This window comes from Diceros bicornis, chromosome 8, assembly GCF_020826845.1.
Source record: "Diceros bicornis minor isolate mBicDic1 chromosome 8, mDicBic1.mat.cur, whole genome shotgun sequence".
NCBI classification, from domain to species: domain Eukaryota; kingdom Metazoa; phylum Chordata; class Mammalia; order Perissodactyla; family Rhinocerotidae; genus Diceros; species Diceros bicornis.
In genome coordinates this window covers 81,882,485-81,907,411 of record NC_080747.1, presented here as the reverse complement: position 1 = coordinate 81,907,411, position 24,927 = coordinate 81,882,485, and the positions used below count along the sequence as shown (strand labels likewise).

At 39.6% G+C, this 24,927-nt stretch overlaps 1 protein-coding gene across 2 annotated transcripts in view; it reads right to left on the bottom strand.

Annotated features, from left to right (window-relative positions):
* The window catches only part of METAP1 (methionyl aminopeptidase 1), a 100,885-nt gene that overhangs the window by 23,895 nt on the left and 52,063 nt on the right, over positions 1 to 24,927 (bottom strand). The window contains exons 8-11 of one of the 2 annotated variants that reach the window (XM_058547553.1): positions 23,533 to 23,664; positions 20,386 to 20,529; positions 16,089 to 16,154; positions 11,565 to 13,243 (exon numbers count right to left, since the gene is read on the bottom strand). In XM_058547553.1, the coding sequence (XP_058403536.1) occupies positions 13,080 to 13,243; positions 16,089 to 16,154; positions 20,386 to 20,529; positions 23,533 to 23,664 (506 nt within the window). In that variant the 3' untranslated portion in view covers positions 11,565 to 13,079. Of the gene's footprint in view, positions 1 to 11,564; positions 13,244 to 16,088; positions 16,155 to 20,385; positions 20,530 to 23,532; positions 23,665 to 24,927 lie in introns of those variants that run through there. The other variant, XM_058547554.1, reaches the window with a different exon arrangement.

Genomic DNA, 24,927 nt, shown 5'->3' with positions numbered 1-24,927 from the left:
CAAGATACAACAAAAGTAACAGCCACAGACAAACAACGGAATCCCAGACAGTCAAAAGCTGGAGCGGAGGGATCCACACTGCCGCACATCTGAGAGCGGAACGTGCTGGGCCCCCGGAGGAAGTGGGGAGAGGTAAGGAGAACTCCGCTCCCTCCCCATCAGATCAGCGATCCGGTCCGCGCGGCTCCCAGAGAGGGGGGAGGGGCGGCCCTCGGCGGGAAACTGCAGCTCTTCGGGCGCTCTCAACCAGTGGGAAACTCCCGCACAGATGGCTCAGAGGAGCCACAGGGCTACCATCAACATCTGAGCAACCCAGAGAGCGGATAAAGAGGGGCAAACGAGAAGCCTCCCACGTCAGGGACCCAGAGGGCAAAAGAGAGAGCTCCCCCCTCCCCACAACCCGGAGTCTGCAGCTCGACCAGATCTAGCGGTCCGAGGCAGACCTGAATAAATTGGACTGGACCCGTGGATCGCAGTGGGGAAAAGAAACAAAACAAAACCAAACTGCGGATCGCAGCAGAAAAACTGGGGCAGAGCGCAGGGGGCTTAGACTACACAGCCCTTCACCACCACACAGTGGCGGCAGGTGGAAAGTGCAACCAGAGACTTCCAGGATGAGGAAAACCAAAACCAACACAGGAACCACAATGCAAAAATATATGAAATCACCAGACCAGAAACAAAATGACAAGCAACCAGAAATCAACCCCGAAGACACAGAAATCCATAAACTAAATGACAGAGATTTCAAAATAGCTATCATAAAAACACTCAACGAAATACGAGACAACACAGACAAACAATTCAATGAGATTAGGAGTTTCTTCACAAAAGAGATTGAAATCATAAAGAAAAACCTATCAGGGCTGATGGAGATGAAGAACACAATGGAGGAGATAAAGGAGAATCTGGAATCTTTAAAGAACAGAGCTGACAATATGGAGGAAAGAATTAGTACATTAGAGGATAGGAATACAGATATACTCCAGATGGAAGAAGAGAGAGAACTAAGACTAAAAAGAAATGAAGAAAGACTCCGAGAAATATCGGACTCTATTAGAAAATGTAACATAAGAATTATAGGTATTCCTGAGGGAGAGGAGAGGGAAAGAGGAACAGAGAGCCTATTCAAGGAAATAATAGCTGAAAATTTCCCAAATCTGGGGAAGGAGCAGGAAATACCAGTAAGCGAAGCCAACAGGACTCCTATATATATTAACAGACAAAGGCCTTCACCACGACACCTAGTGGTAAGGCTAGCCAGGGTCAACGACAAAGAAACAATATTAAGGGCAGCTAGACAAAAACAAAAAATAACGTACAAAGGAACTCCCATCAGGCTCTCAGCGGATTTCTCAACAGAAACTTTTCAGGCTAGAAGAGACTGGAATGATATATTCAAAATACTAAAAGACAAAAACTTTCAGCCAAGAATACTCTATCCAGCAAAAATATCCTTCAAATATGATGGAGAAATAGTAACTCTCCCAGATAAACAAAAGCTAAGGGAGTTCATGGCCACGAGACCGCCACTACAAGAAATACTCAAGAAGGCCCTCAGGCCCGAAAACAAGAAGAGAAAGGGAACACAAAGCTTGGAGTAAGGAGAAAAGTAGGCAGACAAAATCAGAGAAATAGTAGATCTTTACCGGAATAGGTTAGCAACCACTTAAATACTAAACTCAAAGATCAAAGGAAGAAATTCACCAAAAATAAATTTAACCTCATCACTGTAAACACACAGCCACAACACAAGATAGAATAAGGTATAACAAGAGCAACTTAGAAGGGGAAGAGGAAAGTGACTGAATTGACTTAGTATAAGGAAATAGGAGGCTATCAGATAATGGACTATCTCATACAGAAGATTTTTTGCCCAAACCTCAAGGTAACCACTAAACAAATAATCAAATTAAAACCACATATGATAAACAAAGAGAAAACTAGAAGAATCATAAGACAGAACAACCAAACTGAATTGGCAGTCCAAAACAAATGGGACAAGAAACAAAGGAAATGCAAAAGAACCAGAAAATAAGTGACAAAACAGCAACATTCAACCCTCATATTTCAATAATTACCCTAAATGTAAATGGATTGAACTCTCCAATCAAAAGATACAGAGTGGCAGGATGGATTAAAAAGCAAGACCCAACAATATGCTGCCTTCAGGAAACACATCTTAGCACTAAAGACAAGCACAGGCTCAGAGTGAAAGGATGGAAGACAATACTCCAAGCTAATGGCAAACAAAAGAAAGCAGGTGTTGCCATACTCATATCAGACAAAGTAGACTTCAAGATAAAACAGGTTAAGAAAGACAAAGAAGGGAAATATATAATGATAAAAGGGACACTCCATCAAGAAGACATATCACTTATAAATATATATGCACCCAACATAGGAGCACCAATGTACATAAAACAACTATTAACAAACCTAAAAGGAGAAATCAACAACAACACAATAATAGTAGGGGATCTTAACACCCCACTTACAGCAATGGATAGATCATCCAGACAAAAAGTTAATAAAGAAATATTAGACTTAAATGAAAAACTGGACGAGATGGACCTAGTAGACATATACAGAGCACTCCACCCAAAAACAGCTGACTACACATTCTTCTCAAGCGCGCATGGAACATTCTCTAGGATAGACCATATGTTGGGAAACAAAGCAAGCCTCAATAAATTTAAGAGGATTGAAATCATAACAAGCATCTTTTCAGACCATAAGGCTATGAAACTGGAAATGAACCAGGAAAAAAAAACTGGGAAAGGGACAAAAATGTGGAGATTAAACAACATGCTACTGAACAACCAATGGATCATTGGAGAAATCAAAAACTATCTGGAAACAAACGAAAATGATAACATGCCATATCAAACCATATGGGATGCAGCAAAAGCGGTCCTGAGAGGGAAACTCATAGCGATACAAGCCCACCTTAACAAACAAGAAAAAGCCCTAATAGGCAACCTTAAATTACACCTAACAGAACTAGAAAAAGAAGAACAAACAAAGCCCAAAGCCAGCAGAAGGAGAGAAATAATAAAAATCAGAGCAGAAATAAATGATATTGAGACCAAAAAAACAGTAGAAAGGATTAATGAAACAAAGAGTTGGTTCTTCGAGAAGATAAACAAAATAGACAAACCCTTAGCCAGGCTAACTAAGAAAAAAAGAGAAAAGGCTCAAGTAAATAAAATTAGAAATGAAAGAGGAGAAATTACAACGGATACCATGGAAATACAGAGGATTATAAGAGAATACTATGAGAAATTATATGCCAACAAATCGGACAATCTAGAAGAAATGGATAAATTCTTAGACTTATACAACCTCCCAAAATTGAACCAAGAAGAAATGGAGAATCTTAATAGACCAATCACAAGTAAAGAGATTGAAATAGTAATCAAAAACCTCCCAAAAAATAAAAGTCCAGGACCAGATGGCTTCTCCAGTGAATTTTACCAAACATTCAAAGAAGATTTAATACCCATCCTCCTCAAACTATTCCAAAAAATAGAGGAAGATGGAACACTTCCTGAATCATTCTACGAGGCCAACATCACCCTGATACCGAAACCAGACAAAGACAATACAAAGAAAGAAAATTACAGGCCAATATCGCTGATGAACATTGATGCAAAAATCCTCAACAAAATATTGGCAAACCGAATACAACAATATATTAAAAAGATCATACACCATGATCAAGTGGGATTTATACCAGAGACGCAGGGATGGTTCAACATCCGCAAATCAATCAACGTGATACATCACATCAACAAAACAAAGAATAAAAACCACATGATCATCTCAATAGACGCAGAGAAGGCATTTGACAAGATACAACATCCATTTATGATAAAAACTCTCAATAAATTGGGAATAGAAGGAAAGTACCTCAACATAATAAAGGCCATATATGACAAACCCACAGCTAACATCATACTCAACGGGGAAAGACTGAAAGCCATTCCTCTGAGAACAGGAACGAGGCAGGGCTGCCCACTCTCACCACTCCTGTTCAACATAGTACTGGAGGTTTTGGCCAGAGCAATTAGGCAAGAAAAAGGAATAAAAGGAATCCAAATAGGTAACGAAGAAGTGAAACTCTCACTATTTGCAGATGACATGATTGTATATATAGAAAACCCTAAAGAATCTGTTGGAAAACTGTTAGAAACAATCAACAACTACAGCAAAGTTGCAGGGTACAAAATCAATCTACAAAAATCAGTTGCATTTCTATATGCTAATAATGAACTAACAGAAAGAGAGCTCAAAAAGATAATACCATTTACAATTGCATCAAAAAGAATAAAATACCTAGGAATAAATCTTACCAAGGAGGTGAAGGACCTATACAATGAGAACTACAAGACATTATTGAGGGAAATCAACGATGACATAAAGAAATGGAAAGATATCCCATGCACGTGGATTGGAAGAATAAACATAGTTAAAATGTCTATATTACCTAAAGCAATCTACAGATTCAATGCAATCCCAATCAGAATCCCAATGACATTCTTCACAGAAATAGAAAAAAGAATACTAAAATTTATATGGGGCAACAAAAGACCCCGAATAGCTAAAGAAATCCTAAAGAAAAAGAACAAAGCAGGAGGCATCACAATTCCTGACTTCAAAACATACTACAAAGCAATAGTAATCAAAACAGCATGGTACTGGTACAAAAACAGACACACAGATCAATGGAACAGAATTGAAAGCCCAGAAATAAAACCACACATATACGGACAGCTAATTTTCGACAAAGGTGCTAAGGACATGCAATGGAGAAAGGAAAGTCTCTTCAATAAATGGTGTTGGGAAAACTGGACATCCACATGCAAAAGAATGAAAGTGGACCATGTGCTATCGCCATACACAAAAATTAACTCAAAATGGATCAAAGACCTGAAGGTGAGACCTGAAACTATAAAACTCATAGAAGAAAATATAGGCAACACACTATTTGACATTGGGTTTAAAGGAATCTTTTCGGATGACATGCCTACCCAGACTAGGGAAACTAAAGAAAAAATAAACAAGTGGGACTTTATCAGACTAAAGAGCTTTTATAAGACAAATGAAATCAGAATCAAGATGAACAAACAACCAACCAGCTGGGAGAGAATATTTGCAAAACATACATCTGACAAGGGGTTGATCTCCATAATATATAAAGAACTCACACAATTGAACAACAAAAAAACAAACAACCCGATCAAAAAATGGGCAGAGGAAATGAACAGACACTTCTCCAAGGAAGATATACAGATGGCCAATAGGCACATGAAAAGATGCTCAACATCACTAATCATCAGGGAAATGCAAATCAAAACAACACTAAGATACCACCTCACGCCCGTTAGAATGGCTATAATCACCAAGACAAAAAACAACAAATGTTGGAGAGGATGTGGAGAAACAGGAACCCTCATACACAGCTGGTGGGAATGCAAATTGGTGCAGCCTCTATGGAAAACGGTATGGGGATTCCTCAAAGAATTAAAAATAGAGATGCCCTATGATCCAGCCATCCCACTACTGGGAATCTATCCAACGCACCTGAAATCAACAATCCAAAGAGGCTTATGCACCCCTATGTTCATTGCAGCATTATTCACCATAGCCAAGAAGTGGAAGCAACCTAAGTGTCCCTCGACTGACGATTGGATTAAGAAAATGTGGTATATATATACAATGGAATACTACTCAGCCATAAAAAAAGACAAAATCGTCCCATTTGCAACAACATGGATGGGCCTGGAGCGTATTATGTTAAGTGAAATAAGCCAGAAAGAGAAAGACAAACACTGTATGATCTCACTCATATGTGGAATATAAACAAACACATGGACAGAGAAAACTGGACTGTGGTTACCCGGGAAGTGGGGGTGGGGGGTGGGGGGTGGGCACAAGGGGTGAAGGGAGTCATATATGGGGTGAAGGACAAACAAAAATGTACAACCCAAAATCTCACAATGTTAGAAACCATTAAAATATCAATAAAAATGTAAAAAAAAAAAAAAAAAACGTAACTCCAAATTCTTGTAACTGGCCAATTAGGGAGTTTACTTTTCATTTCTGTCACAGTTAAGTACATACTCTTAAGCCAGCTAATTCAGTTTAACAAGTGTGAGCATTTCCTGGCTGAAAGCACAATTGTCTCTCTCAAAGAAACAGTATGAAGAACCAATTTTATAAGATCCTTGCCATAAGGATTCTTGGATCATGAGACTATAGTATAGTCTTTCTGGTTAAGATCCTTTTAATACATCCTCTTGGATGGCATCTAGAATGTTATGTATATTACTGAACCAAATAGTTTTTGGAAGAAAGTATAGATACAACACAGCTAAAATCCATTCACTGTGTACGTGTCAGCATCTATCCTGGTTGTTCAAAATTAGGATTCTACCACCTTAGAAGCATTGTCGAGAGTTTTCAGAAAATGTCTTTCAACTGCTTTCTTGGACAAAAGGTATATAATTTTAACACATGGTTATTCCACTTGCTTGAAAGCAAGTAAACAGTATTTTTTTTAAGGATCTAAAATTTTATATTAAGAACTTGAAGCAGCTTTTTATTGAAAAATTTTCATATTCCTAACATTTTTCAAATCTTGCCTGCATTTCCACTTTCAGCATGTTGGGCTATTCTGCTTTCTATTTAACCTACCTAGTGATGTTCACTGGAGAAAAGTCCATATACATGCATGTCTGACATGGAACAAGTTCTTTACTACATGCACAGGGAACTAACATATAAAGGAGAACACGTGGAATAATGGGGTTTTGGGGCATGGAGGTGAGGAAAAAACCACATTACGTCCAAAACTGTCACAGTGGAGCCAGTCAACGTGTGTGTAACATACACCAAACAAAAAAAAATCCAAAAAATATACATAATGCTACTTCCACTTAGTCAATTTGAATGCAAAATTATACATAGCTGCTAATTCTCAAAATGTTTTGCTGATTTGGGGAAGGGGAGACATATTTTACATATATGGAATGCTTTAGAACATATTCTGCTTGGCTACCATCTGCCAAGTCGGCTGGTAATCAAAGTCCTAAAGTAACTGACAATTCTTTGGGCCTAGAGACACTTTACTGACCTGGGAAAAAGACCAACTCTGGATTCAACCAATTTTGTTTCAATTAACATGCAAAATCTGATTGTCAGAAAATACCTTTTAGAAAAAGTACACCACAAACACATTTGGAAATCATTAAGTATATTTAAACAGTTATTTGGATAATAAATGCACAGAACTAAACCAAGGGAATCGTGTCTTTAAAGAAACAACTACAGACTGAACAGGGACATACAAAGTCCTCCATTATACAAATTTTCTTTGGGTGTAACTTTTCTTTATGGGAACAAGGCAGGTGGGATGGGCATTTAAGCAGACTAATTTTTATCAAACTATTTTGTTTCCTCAGAATCACCCAGGGCTCAGATTTACTGAAAAAGTTTTAAAAGTTCTAGCCTGAATTTTCTGTTGACCTCTGGCCTAACTACTGAAATAAAGCAAATTTGCTTTATAGTCACATTACATATAGAATAAAACAGTTGCTAAGTTGTGGTATCACCCCACAAATAGCTCTCCGCAGAGAAGTACGGTGATTCGCCCTGGCCATCCAACCAGCTTAAAAATCAGAGAAATGGGGCCGGCCACGTGCACTGTGGTTAGGTTTGGTGCACTCCACTTCGGCAGCCTGGGTTCGTGGGTTTGGATCCCAGGTGGCGACCCATGTACAAAATAGATGAAGACTGGCACAGACGTTAGCTCAGAGGAAGTATTCCTCAGCAAAAAAAAAAAAAAAAAAAAAAAATCTGAGAAATCAGAGCCCTGGTGTTGTGATGGTTGGTCTTGGGCTCTTCTCATGACACTGTAGTGCAAACGTGCCTAAAAGACTTGGAAAGTAAGTACTGGCATGTGTTTGTTGTTGGGAGTGGGATGAGGAGGCTGGAGTAATAGGAAAAGGGCTAATCACCCAGAGGTGGGAGCAATTACTCTACTAAAAGCCTTACAGTAGGAAAAAGGCTGGACATCCATAGGAAAAATGATTACGATACTTTGAACTATAACAAACATATTAGTGATAATTGAAAATTTTTCCAGGTAGCCTTTCTTGAGTGCTCCACATACTGACTTTGTGGCACATTCTAGTAAGATATACTAGCATTGACACTTTTTTTAATATAACCACAGAATTGCTGTATATAGATTCTGTTGTTATTCATCCACATTCCCCAAAATGAAAAGCATCAGATAACAGGTAGACAATGCCACCTTATTCCTGTTTTCTTTTGCAAAATAACCAAATGCAAACCACTATTATTCTTTTTCATACTTGGCCTCCCAAAAGGAAGAAGCGAGGTGGCGGCCACCAAAGGCTGCTTTGCCCCTCAAATGCAGCGGGGCCAGAGAACTTCCATGCACTGAGCTTGTACTGCTGGGCTACACCTTCCCTAGATGTTCATTAAAATGAAGCAAAATACATAACTTTTAGAATATTAGCATAAAGCAGCCTACATTGTGAGACAATTTGTTCTTAAAACACTAATGTCCAGACGTTTTTTTCTACTACAGTGGAAAATGGCCTACATACCCACATTACAAGTGGTATAATTTGCTCCTCTTGTCACTAGAGAGCTGGGTAGAAGTCAAACACCATCAAATGTAGACAGAATTTTATCACAGTATCTCAAACGATTCCAATATTTCTTTTTTTTTTTCATGAGGAGGATCAGCCCTGAGCTAACATCCATGCTAATCCTCCTCTTTTTGCTGAGGAAGACCGGCTCTGAGCTAACATCTATTGCCAATCCTCCTCCTTTTTTTTTTTCCCCCAAGGCCCCAGTAGATAATTGTATGTCACAGTTGCACATCCTTCTAGTTGCTGTATGTGGGACACGGCCTCAGCATGGCCAGAGAAGCGGTGCGTTGGTGCGCGCCAGGGATCCAAACCCGGGCCGCCAGTAGTGGAGCGCGCACTTAACCACTAAGCCATGGGGCCGGCCTCACGATTCTAATATTTCTAACTCCAGATCACTAAAATATCCTCCCCACCCTACTGTATCTTTTGTCCCCGAGATTCACTGCATTCATTGTTAAAAAGTAGCTCAAGATTTATGAAATTTAGGATACAGTACAATCAAAATTACTTCAAACAATTTTTAAACCAATACTCCGTATGTACTCTTTTAGTGAGATATGTTCCAAGAATAAAAGAATCACAAATTTTGCACTTAAGTTTATTGCTGGTAGTGATTTTGATGTAGTAATTCTAAAATAATTTTTACATGTCTTGTAGAATCAAACAAATAAGTAAATATTGATGTGCAGAACCAAGGTTCTCACCATGGGAGAAGGAAGATAAAAATGTGCAACAGGGAAAGGTGAGGAAGATTAGTGTTAGATTTGAAATGAAAGTATCAGAATGAACTCGTGATTTATAAAAAATGCATTTCCTGGCTCTGTTTCCTGAAAGGGCCTACCCCAGTAGCACCCAGATATTGATTTCCAAATACCATTTCCCTGTGAAAAGAAACTAGGGCTCCCTGGAGAAATAGCCAATTCTCAGTCTGGGGCAGGAAAATTCTATGATAAACCCAGAACATCCTGCTATGGCAAAAAGCAAGCAAGTGCTCCAAAACTGAGAGGCATAGGTCAAAATGACCTATGAATAAGCTTAAAGGTGCTCTTGCAGGCAAAATCTGGAACAATTACAGTAATTAAATGGAATTTTTAAAAAGAATCGATGAATCCACATTGATACTCAAAAAAAGCAGGAAGGGGGAGGAAAAAAAGTGCTTCTTTGTGAAAGAGTGCCAGCTAATAAATGTAGATGGAATACTAGATTCAGAAAGTCCCTATTTAAGCCACCAATGTAATAAAATAATGGATTCTGGCAAGGATTATCAATGAAGGCTAAAACCACTGAGTGAACACAACATCCAAATGGTCTCCAAGTATTTCCTCTCACATTATTTGCTTAAGAAAAGCATATTCTTAAAATGGAAAGATCTGACAGAAAACAAGTGATGAAACTTATCTTGGCAATGACAACATTATGTGCCTCCTGGTGTGATGGGACGAAATGAATGGGACATGCCACGTGCCATCTATGGAGTCTTCTGACAAAATGTTTATCCTGAACCTACCTGTGAGAAACAATCACAGAAATACAGAATTCCACAAGCTAACTGGTCTGCTTTTTCAGGTGTCAATTTCATAAAAGATCAAAAAAGGTGGGAAGATTGTTCTAGGATAAAAGAAGACTAGAGATACACAATAACCACATGTCGTGGGATTGGATCCTGGATTTAAAGAAAGAAGAAATGTTTAAAGAAAATTTAGGGGGAAATTGAGACTCAAGTTTGAATGTGTACTATATACATTAGACAATTCTGTATCACTGCTAAATTCTTTGGGTATGATAATCGTACTATGATCACGTAGGTAACGTCCTTATGTTTTAAGAGAGACAGGATGCAATAGCAATGGGTGAAGTATGACGTCACTTCTTTCAAAAGAAAAGTGTTTATAGCGAGATCGGCGAAATAACAATTGTTGAATACAGGAAAAGGTATATGACTGTTTCATTGTACTACCAACTTTTCTGTAAACTTGAAAATCTTCAAAATAAAAAGTTGGAAGTAAAAAAAAAATAAAATAAAGAAATAGCTTACAGATATGAAGGTGCATTTGAGGCTTTAGCAAAGTGGAGCATCCTACTCTCAATTTTAACCAAACCCAATGAAAAACCAGAAGCGGCTATAGGACAAACCAAGGAATCAAGCTAACATGGCAAACGAATTCCTAAACCTCCTCTTCCTATTAATTCACACATGTGGAGGGCAAATGGTATGAAGGTGTTGGTGAATGGTTCATGTACCTTTATCCATTTTATCACAAAAGACATAAAGTGAAGATAAAAGGCAAACATGTTTCCCTTCTTTTAAATCATAATTCCAAGGGGATAGAGGACTGGTAGGGGCAAAAAAAAAAAGATTCTTTTTAAAAGTTAATATATTGACTTACTTTGAAAAGTTGGCAGAATGATGAAACTAGATGTTTTCTCATCTAAATCTAATAAACATTTGTAATTAGACATATACAATAAGACTTGAGCCCATATTGTTTTAAAATCTCACAAACCGAGAACAGCATCATCACCAATGCTGTAAACGATCCCACCAAGATTTTTTTCCTTGAGCTTATTTTCTGATAGACACTGAATGAGTCTGCACTGTGAATTCCACTATCAGTACATAAAATGCTCCCCTAAACGTTCAGCATTCTCTGTCTTGAAAGCTCTCAAAAATACAGTTGCATCTCAAATGCCGCTGGTAGACTCTGCTGAACTAAACACAGTACTGGAATGTTTATACAGCCATTAAACTTGAAAAAGTATTTTTACTCAAATGGTTATGAGTTTATTTTAGATTATGAAATCAGCCACCCCATTCCCACCACTTCCATCTGAAATCCCAAACAAATTTAGCAAAGTTAATGACTACGTAGCAGGATAATCATTCAAACTTTTTAATCTCCCTTCACTTATTATATTAACATTCATGTTGCAAGGCATTGCATTCACAAATATTACAGTTTGATAAAAAATTTCACACACATACCCCCAAAAGTCTATACCAGATTCAGTCACTTTACTAAATCATTAAAATAATAAAAGTAATGAAAACATTATCATAATTCTTTTAAAGCAATAAAGGTCTGAGGCACTCTGGGAAAGATGTTCTCATACAAGTATAACATGTCAGTGGTATCAAATTATCTTATAAGAAAGGTATCAGATACCCAGTTATCAAGTACACTCTAATGACAATGACTTTGATCTGATATGTCTTCACTGGATACACTCCCATTTGGACTAAACTACTGAAAGGAACATAGATAGATATCGGGCAGCTGAGGTCATTACAAATGAGGTTCCCAAACTATGTAAAGGTGAAGTGTGTTTTCAGGACACCAAGGACACTGCATCTCTACTGCAAGGGACAGTCCAGTCTTCAATGAAAGTCCTTCTCATCACTACCAGGTTTACTCAGAGTCCAGTCTCACAGCCCACCTGACCGCCTCTGCTCACTGTGCGAGATCTCAGAACTGTGTTTCCCCTTCAGCCTCCACGGTGCAACCTCCACCCTTCTCTGAATATCTCCAAGGTATGCCCTGGAAATAAAACAGAGCGGGGAAGAAGGGCAGCTTTTCCCTCCCATTTTGACCAAATAAAGGTCTGAAATACCAACATATTACGAAATTCTCATGCTCTGCAACAGCCAGCAACCACCTGGAGCATTAGCATACGGCTATTTTTGCCACAAACTAGATTTTTTAAAACCTGACCACCTTTTTCCACAGTGAATTTTGCCACGTGCACTCACTGACAAGAGTCCACACTGGAAAGAGTCTCACTGACCCAGGGCTTCCCTACACACAAGTAGAAAGGTGTTTATGAGCGTGAGGCAGGAGGGAGCCAATTCCCCACTGGGAGTTAAATCCCTGCAGACTCTGGGTCCACTCACGACAGTGGAGAACCCTGTCAGAGCAGAAGCCACACAAACCCCAACTCACATAGTGTTTGCTAATTACATATATGGAATTTAAAATGTGTATATATATATTTCCATACATATATAATAAAAAAATCGGGAGCAACGTATGTTGCTAAAGTTTCAAGGCTTCTCATCTTCAACAATCAGCCGGCTCTTGACAGCCCAGTCATGGCAGTGATAGAAACAACCAGAAGCAGGTTTACGTAAAAGTGCTCAAAGGGTAACTGAGAAAACAGGGGCACAGAGATTCGGGGGGGAGAGGGAGGCACTGAAAGGAGTTAAGAAATGTTTACTTTATTCTTCTCAGCTTTTTCAGACCCAAGATAAGTTCTGGAGGACACACATCAAATGCTGTAGTCCTTCCTTATCTACAGTCAAAACAAGTAATAAAAAACGTCCTCTTCCACTCTGTACTCTCCGTGAAATGACAGCACAGCCAGAAGGCATTACTGAGACACACCCTCTCGGAGACGTTAAAACTGGGACATGAAGTGAGGCCGCGTGCTCTCGAGTCGCCGGGTCAGGACCTCACAGCCAGTGTCTGTGACCAGCAGCGTGTGCTCAAACTGAGCAGATCGCTTTCCGTCTCGTGTCACCGCGGTCCAGCCATCCGGCCAGGTCTCATCCTGCCATCCACCTTACACAACAAACAAAAACAATTTCTTAATTCTCAGTGAGCTTTCTAAATAAACTTTCTAGGTAAGTGTATTCGCATGTACTCCTGTATCCGTGGATATTGCAGAAACCAACTAGAAAATTCACCACTAAGATTCCTATTTACACTTCAATTGTTTTAGCTAAATCCTTCCCAACTTCATTTTGGTCTTTAGTCCAATAAAGCAATGATCTTTAAATTTCCTCAGGTGTGTTATAACTTCACATTTTTCATCAAATCCCAAATATCAAATCAGATGGTAGTATTTCCAAAATAAAGGCACATGTTTCCAATAGAAAACAGTGATACTACTCATCACAGAACTGTTGAGTAAAAAACTGAATTAATGAATTAGGCTTTTTCCTGGTATAACTTTGGCATCTGACTAAACTACAGCCAATGTATATTGTAAAGGAAATAAGGTAACTTTTTATACTTTTATTATAGCACTTAATTCCTGATATAATTTTAAAATGGCCAGCACATAAATGGTGAGAACAGATTATACTGTGAAATTTTTGTAGACCACACCCCGGTAACCAGAAAGAGGGGCAAAGAGAAAGGAACAGAGATTGGTGAGAGAATAAAAAAATTATGATGAGGCAGAATGGGCTAGAGAGGGGTTGAAACTAGAGAAAGGAAATGAAGGGACAGTGAAAGAAGCCAGGAGACAATGAAACGCCACATTAGAGAGGGTGGGGAGGAGGGGAGAGGGAGGGGAAGAGAGGGGAGGCCAAGATAGAATGAGCAAGTCATGCAATTCTGGATACTACTATAAAAACATGTGTTTGCAGAGACTTTCTTGTCTCCAAATTAGATGTCAAAATAATCAATACATTCATTTTGAGTAACCTTCATCAAAGATTAGGTCTCACTGACTCAGACAAATCCCAGAACATCAATTCTGCAGTGAAGTAACCTACTTTGCAACATGAAATCCCAGTCTAAAATAAAAATATGAGGTAGCCTAAAGAAAGTTAATTCAGGGCCGGCCCCGTGGCTTGGCGGTTAAGTGCGCACGCTCCGATGCTGGTGGCCCGGGTTCGGATCCCGGGCGCGCACCGAGGGGCCACTTCTCCGGCCACGCTGAGGCCGAGTCTCACATACAGCAACTAGAAGATGTGCAGCTATGACTTACAACTATCTACTGGGGCTTTGGGGGGAAAAAATAAATAAATAAAATCTTTAAAAAAAAAAAAAGGAAAGTTAATTCATGTTTTGTCAAACATCTAAAGATGAGTAAATGGATATTTTTCAGTGTAATGAATGACTTTTTCATAAATGGATTTAAGACATAGTACTTCTTTGATTTTATTGGGATCTGCTAAAACAGGTTCTTTACTAATGTCAAGTCAAACATGTTGGGCTACTATTCTGAGGAAATTCAAATTCCTCTTTGGATTTGAGACTTCCCACTCTGGAGCTGGATTTAGCCTAGCTGAGTTACACTGAAGTATATGTTATAATTTGATTATCTGAACCGGCACTATACAAAGTTACTTGCTTACTCCTGGAAATACCACATTATGTCTCACCAACCAGGTGCCAGTTAATGAAAATAGGTATATAACCAAAACCACACTTTCCCTTCACAGTCTTGCCTTTCTCTGCTTATATACTTACTGCCCTTGGAACTGGTTACACACGATCAGAACTTTCTTATTCCATGAGGATGACAAAAACAATACCTTACAGTTGTACAGCCCTTTAAAGTATACAGGGTACTTCGTGTTAACATACATCATCTCACTTAATTCTTACAGCAGCCCTGGGGAGTCAGCAGGATACACACTGTAATTTTCATTTTACAGAAAAGGCAACAGAGGATCTGGTTCAGAGGCTGTGTCGACAATAACCTCCAACACTCCCCTCATGCTCCCCTTGAGGGTGGGCTGCATTTAGTGACTCACTTCCAAGGAACAGAAGCTGGTGGAGTGATGGGATGCCACTCCCAAGATTAGGTTATAAAAAAGCCTGGAAGGATCCAGAGAGGAGATCTCCATTAAGACACACTAGCCCTACTACTCTTGCCTCAATCTGCAACCCCTAATTCCAATGAAGAGCTGGTGGAAAAGAAAGGTGAAGGCCTCACTAAGCAGCCCCCACTTATGACTCTGACAATCTCAGGGAGGAGCTCTAATCATGGCACCAAGTCTGTCATCACTGCCTGTCACAAGGAGTAACAACAGTGAGGACAGAAAACTTCCAGCACTAAGTGCATCTGTGCTGCACCTTCTCCACACAGCGGTATGACGCCACCCAATGACATGCGTGCAGAGCCTGAAGAGGCAGAACAGCTCGCGAGTTTAGACTCCAAAAAGTTCTGCCACATATCTAACTAGGCGTCTTTCCGCGAGTTACACAACCTCTTCAAAGACCAGTTTGCTATTCTGTACAGTGGGGACAGCACCACCTCATAAGTTGTGGAGAATTAAATCATATAATTGTCTCCCTTAAAGTGAGTGGCTCAACTTCTTTTTCCTTCCTCTCCCCCACACCTCATATCAAGCAAGAATTTTCTAAACAGGTTTGATAGAGGCTCCCAACTACACTGCACCCTTTGACAGATCTCTATGAAAAGGGACCAGGATTCAAGTACTTCAGCATCTACTGACAGCAGAATTACCATGTAGAAAGTACTGTTCATTTCTGCCAACTCTTAGAATTTTCAGTTCTCTACACAACACTGAAACAAGTTCAAGATGGGCCAGGGAGCAGAAAGGAAAACAAAAAGAAAGTAAGTAGAGCAGACTACTAATCTGATCAGGAGTAACCAAAAGTAAATAAAATTTCAATTAAAGAATGTTACAGCATCCTTCTTTCTCACCTTCACAAATCATTGGCTCAATTGTAAATACGTGGCCCGCCTTCATCACTCCAACTGCTTTATTTTCTGAAATTAAAGGAAAAAAGTCTCAAAACACAGCAAAAAACCACAGTGTTGAACAGCTCATTGGGAAGAGCACACAACTTATACTGCCATCAGTGATTCTTAATTACTTTCTCCTCTCCTGATTCCCCTTTCTTAAAGGAGATCACTCAACAAACAGGCATTTTACTGATAACTACTGATTTGTGGGCAGATATTGCCCAAGGCATATTCCATTCTTCCTATGTTTTCTCTAGGAACATACAGAGCTGTCCACAGGCTGGGTTTCAGACGTGGTTATCACTTCTATCAAAGGAAAAGTACCACCGATTGTGTTACAGCAGGATTCAATCGTGGAACCAAGCACAGTGCCAGCACTCATCTAGGCATAACAGTTTACAGGAGGACAACAGATGCTTCAGATTACGCCAGAAGTCTCCTACCTCTTGGGGGTGGGGGGACACAGCCCATAGGAACAACTGCATGATTTTCACAGTTTGTAAGTTGTCTTCATTTTTCTTATCTTCTAAGGGGAACAAAGCCTGTGCACACTAACCTATTTTTTTTTAATGCTGAAAAGACTATTCCTTTTTATTTGAAAACAGAAATTCCATTTCTCCCTCCAAACACTTTTTCAGCTTTTTGTGCAAGATTAATATGAGAGTAATTTTTCAGAACCATCGTAAGAAACACAACCATGAATTAAAGTATCCAGACCTGGCATCCCCCCAAAAAGGCCAGAATTTTAAAATAGAGATAGGCCTTTTTACACAATCTCAGACAGAAATGGAGAACCAGTTTAAATTTCCCATTAAAAAACAAGAACTAGTAAGAGCCTCAGTGAACGAGTGCCTGCATTTGCTCCGCCTGACCACCAGATAGCAGGCTTTCAGTGTTTCCTGGTAAGGTTGCTGGTCTTCCTGACCACAACTTTGGTAACGAATGACACATGGGTCCACTGAGGCTGACTCTGCTAAACGCCCCTCTTTCTGGGTACAACCTAATCACACCCACATGGGTATATTCCTGCACATCTTTCCTGGTGAAGAGCTACGTGCTGCTTTCCACTATCTTAGGTATTGCCAAAATACACTTACTGCAGATTCCAAATCTGGAGTTTCTAAATTGTTATAAAATCTGAGAGGCAAAAATAATTTTGACTTTTTATTTCTAATCTCATGAACTTTCTCTCCAAATGACATCCATTTACTATACATATACAGAATTGGTCATGTTTCCTTGGGGATATCAAAATCTAATGGCAAGAGTGTCAGTGTGATGTCCTGGAAAGAAATAAGGACAGAGGAATGTAGAGCTGCGCTGCCCCATCCAGCAGCACGGGCGCCGGCGCCACTGAGCACCTGGAAAGTGGCTGGTCCAAACAAGCTAGGCTGTAAGTAAAAAACACGCCCATTTCAAAGACAAAAAAGCACATAATATACCTCAATAATTTTTACATTGATTAAATGTTGAAATAATATTTTAAATGTAATGGATTAAATAAAATATACTACTAAAATTACTTTCACCTATTTTTTTTTTACTTTTTGAATATGACCACTAGAAATTTTAAAATTACAAATGTGCCTCATAATATATTTCTATTGGACAGCACTGATACAGAGAATCTAAGTTCCACTCCTGTTTCTGCCACTGATTCATTATTCTAGAAAAGTTACAACTCCCACTCATCTCGACTCATGGTTTCAATTTCTCAACGTATCTCACTCAACAAATATATATTATCTGAGTGACTACACTATTGCAGACACTGTGCTAAGTACTTAAAAAAATTTTTTTAAGTGGTCTACCTCACAGAATTATTGTAATATACATTCTAAATGTACGGTATTATCATCATCTCCCAACCATAATGACTTAAACCAAGAAGCAAATAAATGCTCCTCTAACAAGGATTCCTCTTACATAGATGGGTGGAGGGAAGTTACACAACAACGTCCTGGCTCCACCCTCAGCTGGCTAGGAATATGGAGTTACAAGCCAAAGCAGAGATCATCACTTCCATTTCAAAAGGCCTCTGCGGTACAAAGATTCCCTCAGCAATTTCCTTTAACACTTCCCTAAAGTGATCACCACATATTTTGATTTATATAAACCTGATTTTTCATAAACATATCAAATGTATGAAATGAAGTATACCTGGTCCTTGCTTCTTTTTTCAGAATTGTTTCTTATTTCTAAGGAAATGGTTTAACATGAAACTCAAGTGGCATCTCTTGTATATCAGTGGCACAATATTTCGCTGACACCATCATCATTGACCCATATCCCATTCTCCCATAACAGTCTCTACATAATCCATACCTAAACCTGAGTTTGTCGTCTCTGCAAGTAAGGGGACTTGTTTCATTCCTTCCTCTGCACACACTCTTTTTACACACACGCATGCACGCACAGATCACCGTAATCAGAATAGCTTCTTCCATTCTGTTAGAGGGAATGCACATCAGGTGACTACAGGGCTCACCGGGAAGGAATGAAGTCGGCTAATAATTTTCTGTTGCTAGCTTTTATTTCAAGCACAATTCACAGCTTAAATAAAAAGAACTATGTGGTCTGCTAATAAACACTCATTGATATATGCCAAATGCTGTGCTCTAAAGGACTTCTCCAGCTTCTGCTGAGAGCTTTCTCTCATCTCCCTTTCTCTTCACAACTACCGACGGGCAGGATTTGACCACCTCACACTGGACTAAGGCAACAACCGTGCATCGGGTTGACCAGCCTGGCGAGGCTGTACCTGCAATACATTCTAGACGCCGCTGCCAAATCTGTCTTCCCAAAATAGCAACTTCATCTTGCCATTCTGCTCAAAATTGTTTATGCAAATCCCTATAAATGAAGCCAAATATCCTCAGTCTGGCATTGCCTACTGCTAGTTCTTAACACATAATACTCAGCCCAAGCTTATCTCGTCTCTGTTCAGTCTCAACTCGAAGCACCCATCATGTTTCCCCTGCAACTGGAATGCTCACCCTCATCGCCACGAAACCAAACTCTCAGCCCTTCCTTATTTCTCCACAGGACCCAGCGCCAACCTGCTGCAGTCCTTACTAGGCAATGCAAAGTAAGGAGAAAAGCCTGACTCCAGAAAGCCAGACAGAGCCCAGGCACCGGGCCTAGCCCTGGCATTTATTTACTAGTTAGTGTGAACTTGAGTAAATAAATTACATCTCTAAGCACAGAATCTGCTTTTTAAAATAGAGGTAAGAAATTATTCATAGAGTTATGATGATCAAATGACATAATGTATATCATCGTCATCATCCTAAAAGTTAACATTAAAGTGCTTTCCATGGATTATCTCATTTAATCCTAATAACAGGTCTGGGGCGGGTGCATTCCCCACTATTGTACAGATGGGAAAACTGAAGCACAAGGAGATACATGAAAGTGTCTACACAGCAGTCGCTCATACATATTTGTTAAATTCCTTCTTAGGTCACTTATTGTGGACAGCCTTCATTTCCAGCACTAAATAAGAGACTTATTTCTGCATGCCTTACCTCTCTAAGAGAAAAGTTTTCTGGAAGGCACTAACTGCCCTACACTTCCTTTGTTATTCTACCCGACAGCACTCAACTTGAGGAAAGGTACTTTGTCTATACCCCTCTATTTACACCAAAAAATAATACAGTATCAGACACACACTAAGGACTCAAATCAAACCAAGCTAAACCAATTTCATTTAAGGAATCAGAATACTGATGCCTAGACATGTGGCTGACTGACTGTTGGCTGTTCACCAAATTTGTTTACTTTTCTTCCAGAGTACTCAGCTACATTACATTTTCCAACCTCTGTTGCTTTAGTGTAGCCATGTGACCAAATCTCTGCCAATGTAAAGTAAATGTAAGTGATTTATGCCAATTCCAGGCTGGCTTATTAAAACCTCCAAGCATACCCCTCCATGCTTCTTCTCCTCCTCCCCAGTATCTACAGATAAGGGGGACAACTCCCAAAGCGACCTTCTTGAAAGCTATAGGTTGAAGATGACAGAGGCTAGGTCACAGAATAACTGCCTCACCCCCCACAGTGAACAAACACACATGCTTTAGACTGTTATGTGAGCAAGATATGAATGTGTATTGCGATAAGCAAATATACATTTGGAGGGTCTATTTATAACAGCTAATAGATTAATAAATACAAAATAGGAGGTCCTATTAAAAGTTTAGATAAATATTTGTTGAATAAATGGTTAGCAAATACCAAATCTTTGGATGGTACTTACTGGCATAGTGGGGAACATTGGGGGCTGTATGAAAAAGCTTGTGGATTCCATGTCCACAATAGCTTCGAACAACTGAAAACCCATTTGCTTGGGCATGCTTCTGAATAATGTTTCCCAATTCTCTGTATCGAACGCCAGGTTTCACTGAAAAGAAAACAGAAGGCTCATGACAAAGAGTAATAATACCTAACATTTACTAAGCAATGTACCATCTAACTGCCAGGAACCTTTCTGAATGCTTTATATGCCTACAAGCCGAAACTTGCAGATGACAAAACCGAGTCATAGAGAAGCTACACTGCCGGCAAATGGCAAAGCTGCGATTCAAACCAGTAGCACCTCTACTTCCTCCTTTGATGCAGAAGACACGTGCGCAGTACTAAGGGGCTGGGGGGAGGCACATTTGCTTTCTGAATAAACAAGAGAATGGAAAACACACATCTCTTCCTCTCCTTCCCAGAGCCTGGCCATCTTCTCAAAGAACTGCTTCCCCTGAGCTTCTTTACTCCTATAAAAGTGCTTCTCAAATTATGCACAGTTGCCTCTGCAAAAGGTCCTGGAGGTAGGGTACAGAAAGGTACTTCTCACTAAATATTACCTCCCCTGTTTACTTTTTATGACTTTTACCACTGTTTCAATAAAAACCAAAACAGAAGTGGCTCTCTTTGCTATTATGACTCTCCTAGCACTGAGCCCCCAGGGTCTGGCTGCTGCCCGCCTCCTGCGGACTCCAGTCGTGATTCTGGGGTCCTCCAACTCCCTACCATCTCCTACTCTGCCCATCTGATTTCTAACCTGAGGTTCAGGTACAACATATCTTCTCCAGCCAATCAAACTGCTGGGCAAACAGCTCATGGAATCATTTTAATTAACATTTACTTGCTCTTAACCATACATTCAAGTTTAACTTCTTTGGGGGGTGGGAGGATAACAATTTTGAGGAACCATGTTGACTTCCATACTGATTTTCTTGCATTCCCATCCACGCCTTCCCATTAGCCCGAGGAGGTGGAGAAGAAAGCAAAATTTAACCCAGGTTACACACTATACAATAAAGAAAACCACTGTTCAACGATAATGAGGGAGGGTGAGAAAGGAGATGCCTCCCCAATTCTCAAAGCAGAGGCAATTCTGGTCCCACGAGTGCATTTCGCAATATCTGGGGACATTTTTGGTTGTCACCACTAAGAGTGGTGTTGCAAGTGGCATCTAGTGGGTACAGACCAGGGATGCTAATATGCATCCCACAACACACAGGACAGCCCCCACCACAAAGAATTATCAGACTCAAAATGCCAACAACGTGCAGGAGGAGAAGCCTAATAAGCAGGCTCATTTCAACAACTGGCCAGCCCTCCCGTGCTCTGCACCACAGCGGGCGGCCACATTAGTGCAAGATAAGGGGCCGAAATGACACATACAAAGGTGTATTTTAATAGCACTTTCCAGAGATTAACCAATTTTTGTTCTTTCCTGCCTACTATTATGAAGATTTTGGTTTCTGGTAGTTTCCTGGCAAGTTTTATTCCTGTGTCTTTGTAAAACAACATCCCAGCTGTCTGACTATTTCAATCAACTCACAGAAAAGCAAAAAGGATATAAACATTGAACACATTATTTGGCAAAACCCTAAAAATCATTTAAAACTAAAGCTTCCACAAATGAGAAACTAAACACTAAAGTGTTCATCTGACAATACTACCAAGAATATTAAAGGTTTTAAATAATCAAGAGTAATAAGTAAAATCTCACATATTGATACATGAAAAGATCACATGCTTTCATTTTCCATTCCTCCAACTTTATTAAATTAGTAAATTTCACCTCCCATGCATGTTAAATGGACTAAAAACAACCACAATAATGAATCTACATTATTAGAGATAACTATATGTTTGCCTAAGAACCCTGTCCTGTTCAATACTTTGTTGATGATATAGCAGGTTTATTTGGGGGGGAGGTGCAAATAATACACTGAACAATTAAAGTTGAAATGCTGTGAATTTCAACTGAAAAGTTGTGTGCCCTCAAACTGTCCTTTTAGTAATAGTCTGTTAACATTTGCAACAAGCCTTTCCTTCTCTCTCCTCACAAGATAACAGCAAAAATCAAAAAAATCTGGATGAATTCTGATGTATGGACAAAGATAGCCTGAGAAAAATCCTACAGAAATATGCCTCTACCCAAAGATATTATTCACTACAATATCAAGACACCTGGAAAACACCAAAATCCAGTATGGGAATGGTTGTAGAAAGTTTTAGACTATGGAATATGTAGATCTATGCATGCAGGCACATACACTAATTTGGAAAGATCTCTAAGATATTGTTAGTTTAAAAAGTACCAAATTACAGAATACTACAAATAATATGATTCCATTTAACCTAACTAGCACATACACATAGGTATGTGTGCATGTGTGTGTGTGTTAATGCACAGGGGAGAAAAAACCTAAATGTTAAAAGTGGATACCTCTGGAGAAAAGAAATACGAAAGGGAAAGAGGAGGCACAAGTGTAAAGGAGGATCATTCACTTTTCTCTCATCATCTAGCATCTTGTTTTAATTTTTTACAATGAGAACACAGTACTTACAAAAGAATAAAAAAGTAGAAAAAGGGCCGGCCCAGTGGCGTAGCAGTTAAGTGCGTGCTCCGCTGCGGCAGCCCGGGGTTCACAGGTTCGGATCCTGGGCGTGCACCTACACACTGCTTGTCAAGCCATGCTGTGGCGGCGTCCCACATAAAGTAGAGGAAGATGGGCACAGATGTTAGCCCAGGCCCAATCTTCCTCAGCAGAAAGAGGAGGATGGGCATTGGATGTTAGCTCAGGGCTAATCTTCCTCACCAAAACAAAAAAACAAAAAAAAAAAGTAGAAAAAAAATTGCACTCAAGAACTATCCATACATTCCTCCTCATTTATCAGCCAGAGCAAAAGAAGATAAATCACAGAAGAGACAAAGGCTGATAAGCAATCATCCGGTCCATCCTCATCAAGGGATTCCCAAATCATCCTTAAACCCATTCCTGCTGAAACCCAGGTAGGGAGACACAGAGCTGGCGGGGAAAAGGAGCGCCAGGGCAGTGCAAGTCACCAAGGCCCATCCACACACAGCAGCTCCCGCGGCCCCTGCTCTGAGGCTCACCTGCATCGATGGCTTGCATCAGGCACTCATACGTGGTCTGAACCAGTTTCCGTGCTCCCTCATCCACATCTCCAACAAAAAATGTCTCATTCAGGTCCCCGTGATAACCACTGCGATAAAGAGTGATGTCCACTACAAAAAAAAAAGTGTGAAAATATAAAGATCACTTTGTTTTTATTTCAAATCTGAAGTCGAGTTTCTCCAACATCACAGCATCAAGCAGTTTAACAAGAAAGAAAACTTCTGCATTCTCAAATCAGACACCAGCGGATACAGAGTTATTGCCCAACGAGACGCTCCCTGTCTGTAATGCAACTAAACCCACTGTGGAGAACAGGGACAGGTCATGCAGCACAAACCAGACAGTGGGCTTTTATACCCTTACAGTAGTAATTCGATCATTTATGGCAGAAGAAAAATGAAGCAAGGATACACTCGTGCAAGGTCAATAGCCCGTGTTAATAACACTAAATGCAGGACTTTGCTACATTTTGACATTATAGAGAAAATACTGCTTTCACATATTATCTTTAACGAGTTTTTTTTCCTCCTAGCGAATCAAGAAACAGAAAAATACACTATTTCACACTTATTTTTCAAAAACTCATTTGCCTTTCACTTATTTGTGAATATCCATCCTTCTCTTTGTTCCCATGTTTAAGAATACAGATTTCAATCACACCCCTATAATACACAAAATGTATACTAGAGAGCACACGAAATGAGTATTGTTAAACCAGGAATTTTCAATCAACCTACAGTATTGCAGTATATGTGCTGGCTCTAGCACAACACACACATTCCTGAAAAAACTAATGCATATGCATGTACAAAAATAACAGGGTTTATATGAAAAACAGGGTTGGGCAGACCCCTCAAAACCTATGGAACTTTATAAACAGATACTGTAACTAAAGCAATAAAAATGCAAATAAAAACAGTGTCAGTTAAGTCTCCGCTACCATTCACAGCCAGCAACACGGTCAGCACATTCTCTGCAGCATTTAACACTTGGGCTCATGCTTCCTTGTTTGATATGTAGGTCCTTGAAGGTATCTCATTACTCAAGAGACCAAGTTCACCAATATTAAACATACCACCTAGGGGAGCCTTCTCCATCAATAATTTTTTTTTAATCACAAAGGGAAACGTCTTGGCAGCTTCTTCCTCTGCACATGCAGCTTCCCAAGACAGCTTAACTTAGTGGTCCTTAAAGCCACTTTCCAAATTTCTTACATCAAAGAAAACATTTCTGCAGAATTTTCAGCTTTTTTCTTATGGTCTTCATATATTACTACAGATTTCTCTTTATATGTAAACAAGCCTGCCCTGATCTCTTCAAAACCATTAGTGGAAGGAAAAGAAAAGAAAATCCTACTTGAATTAACATTACTT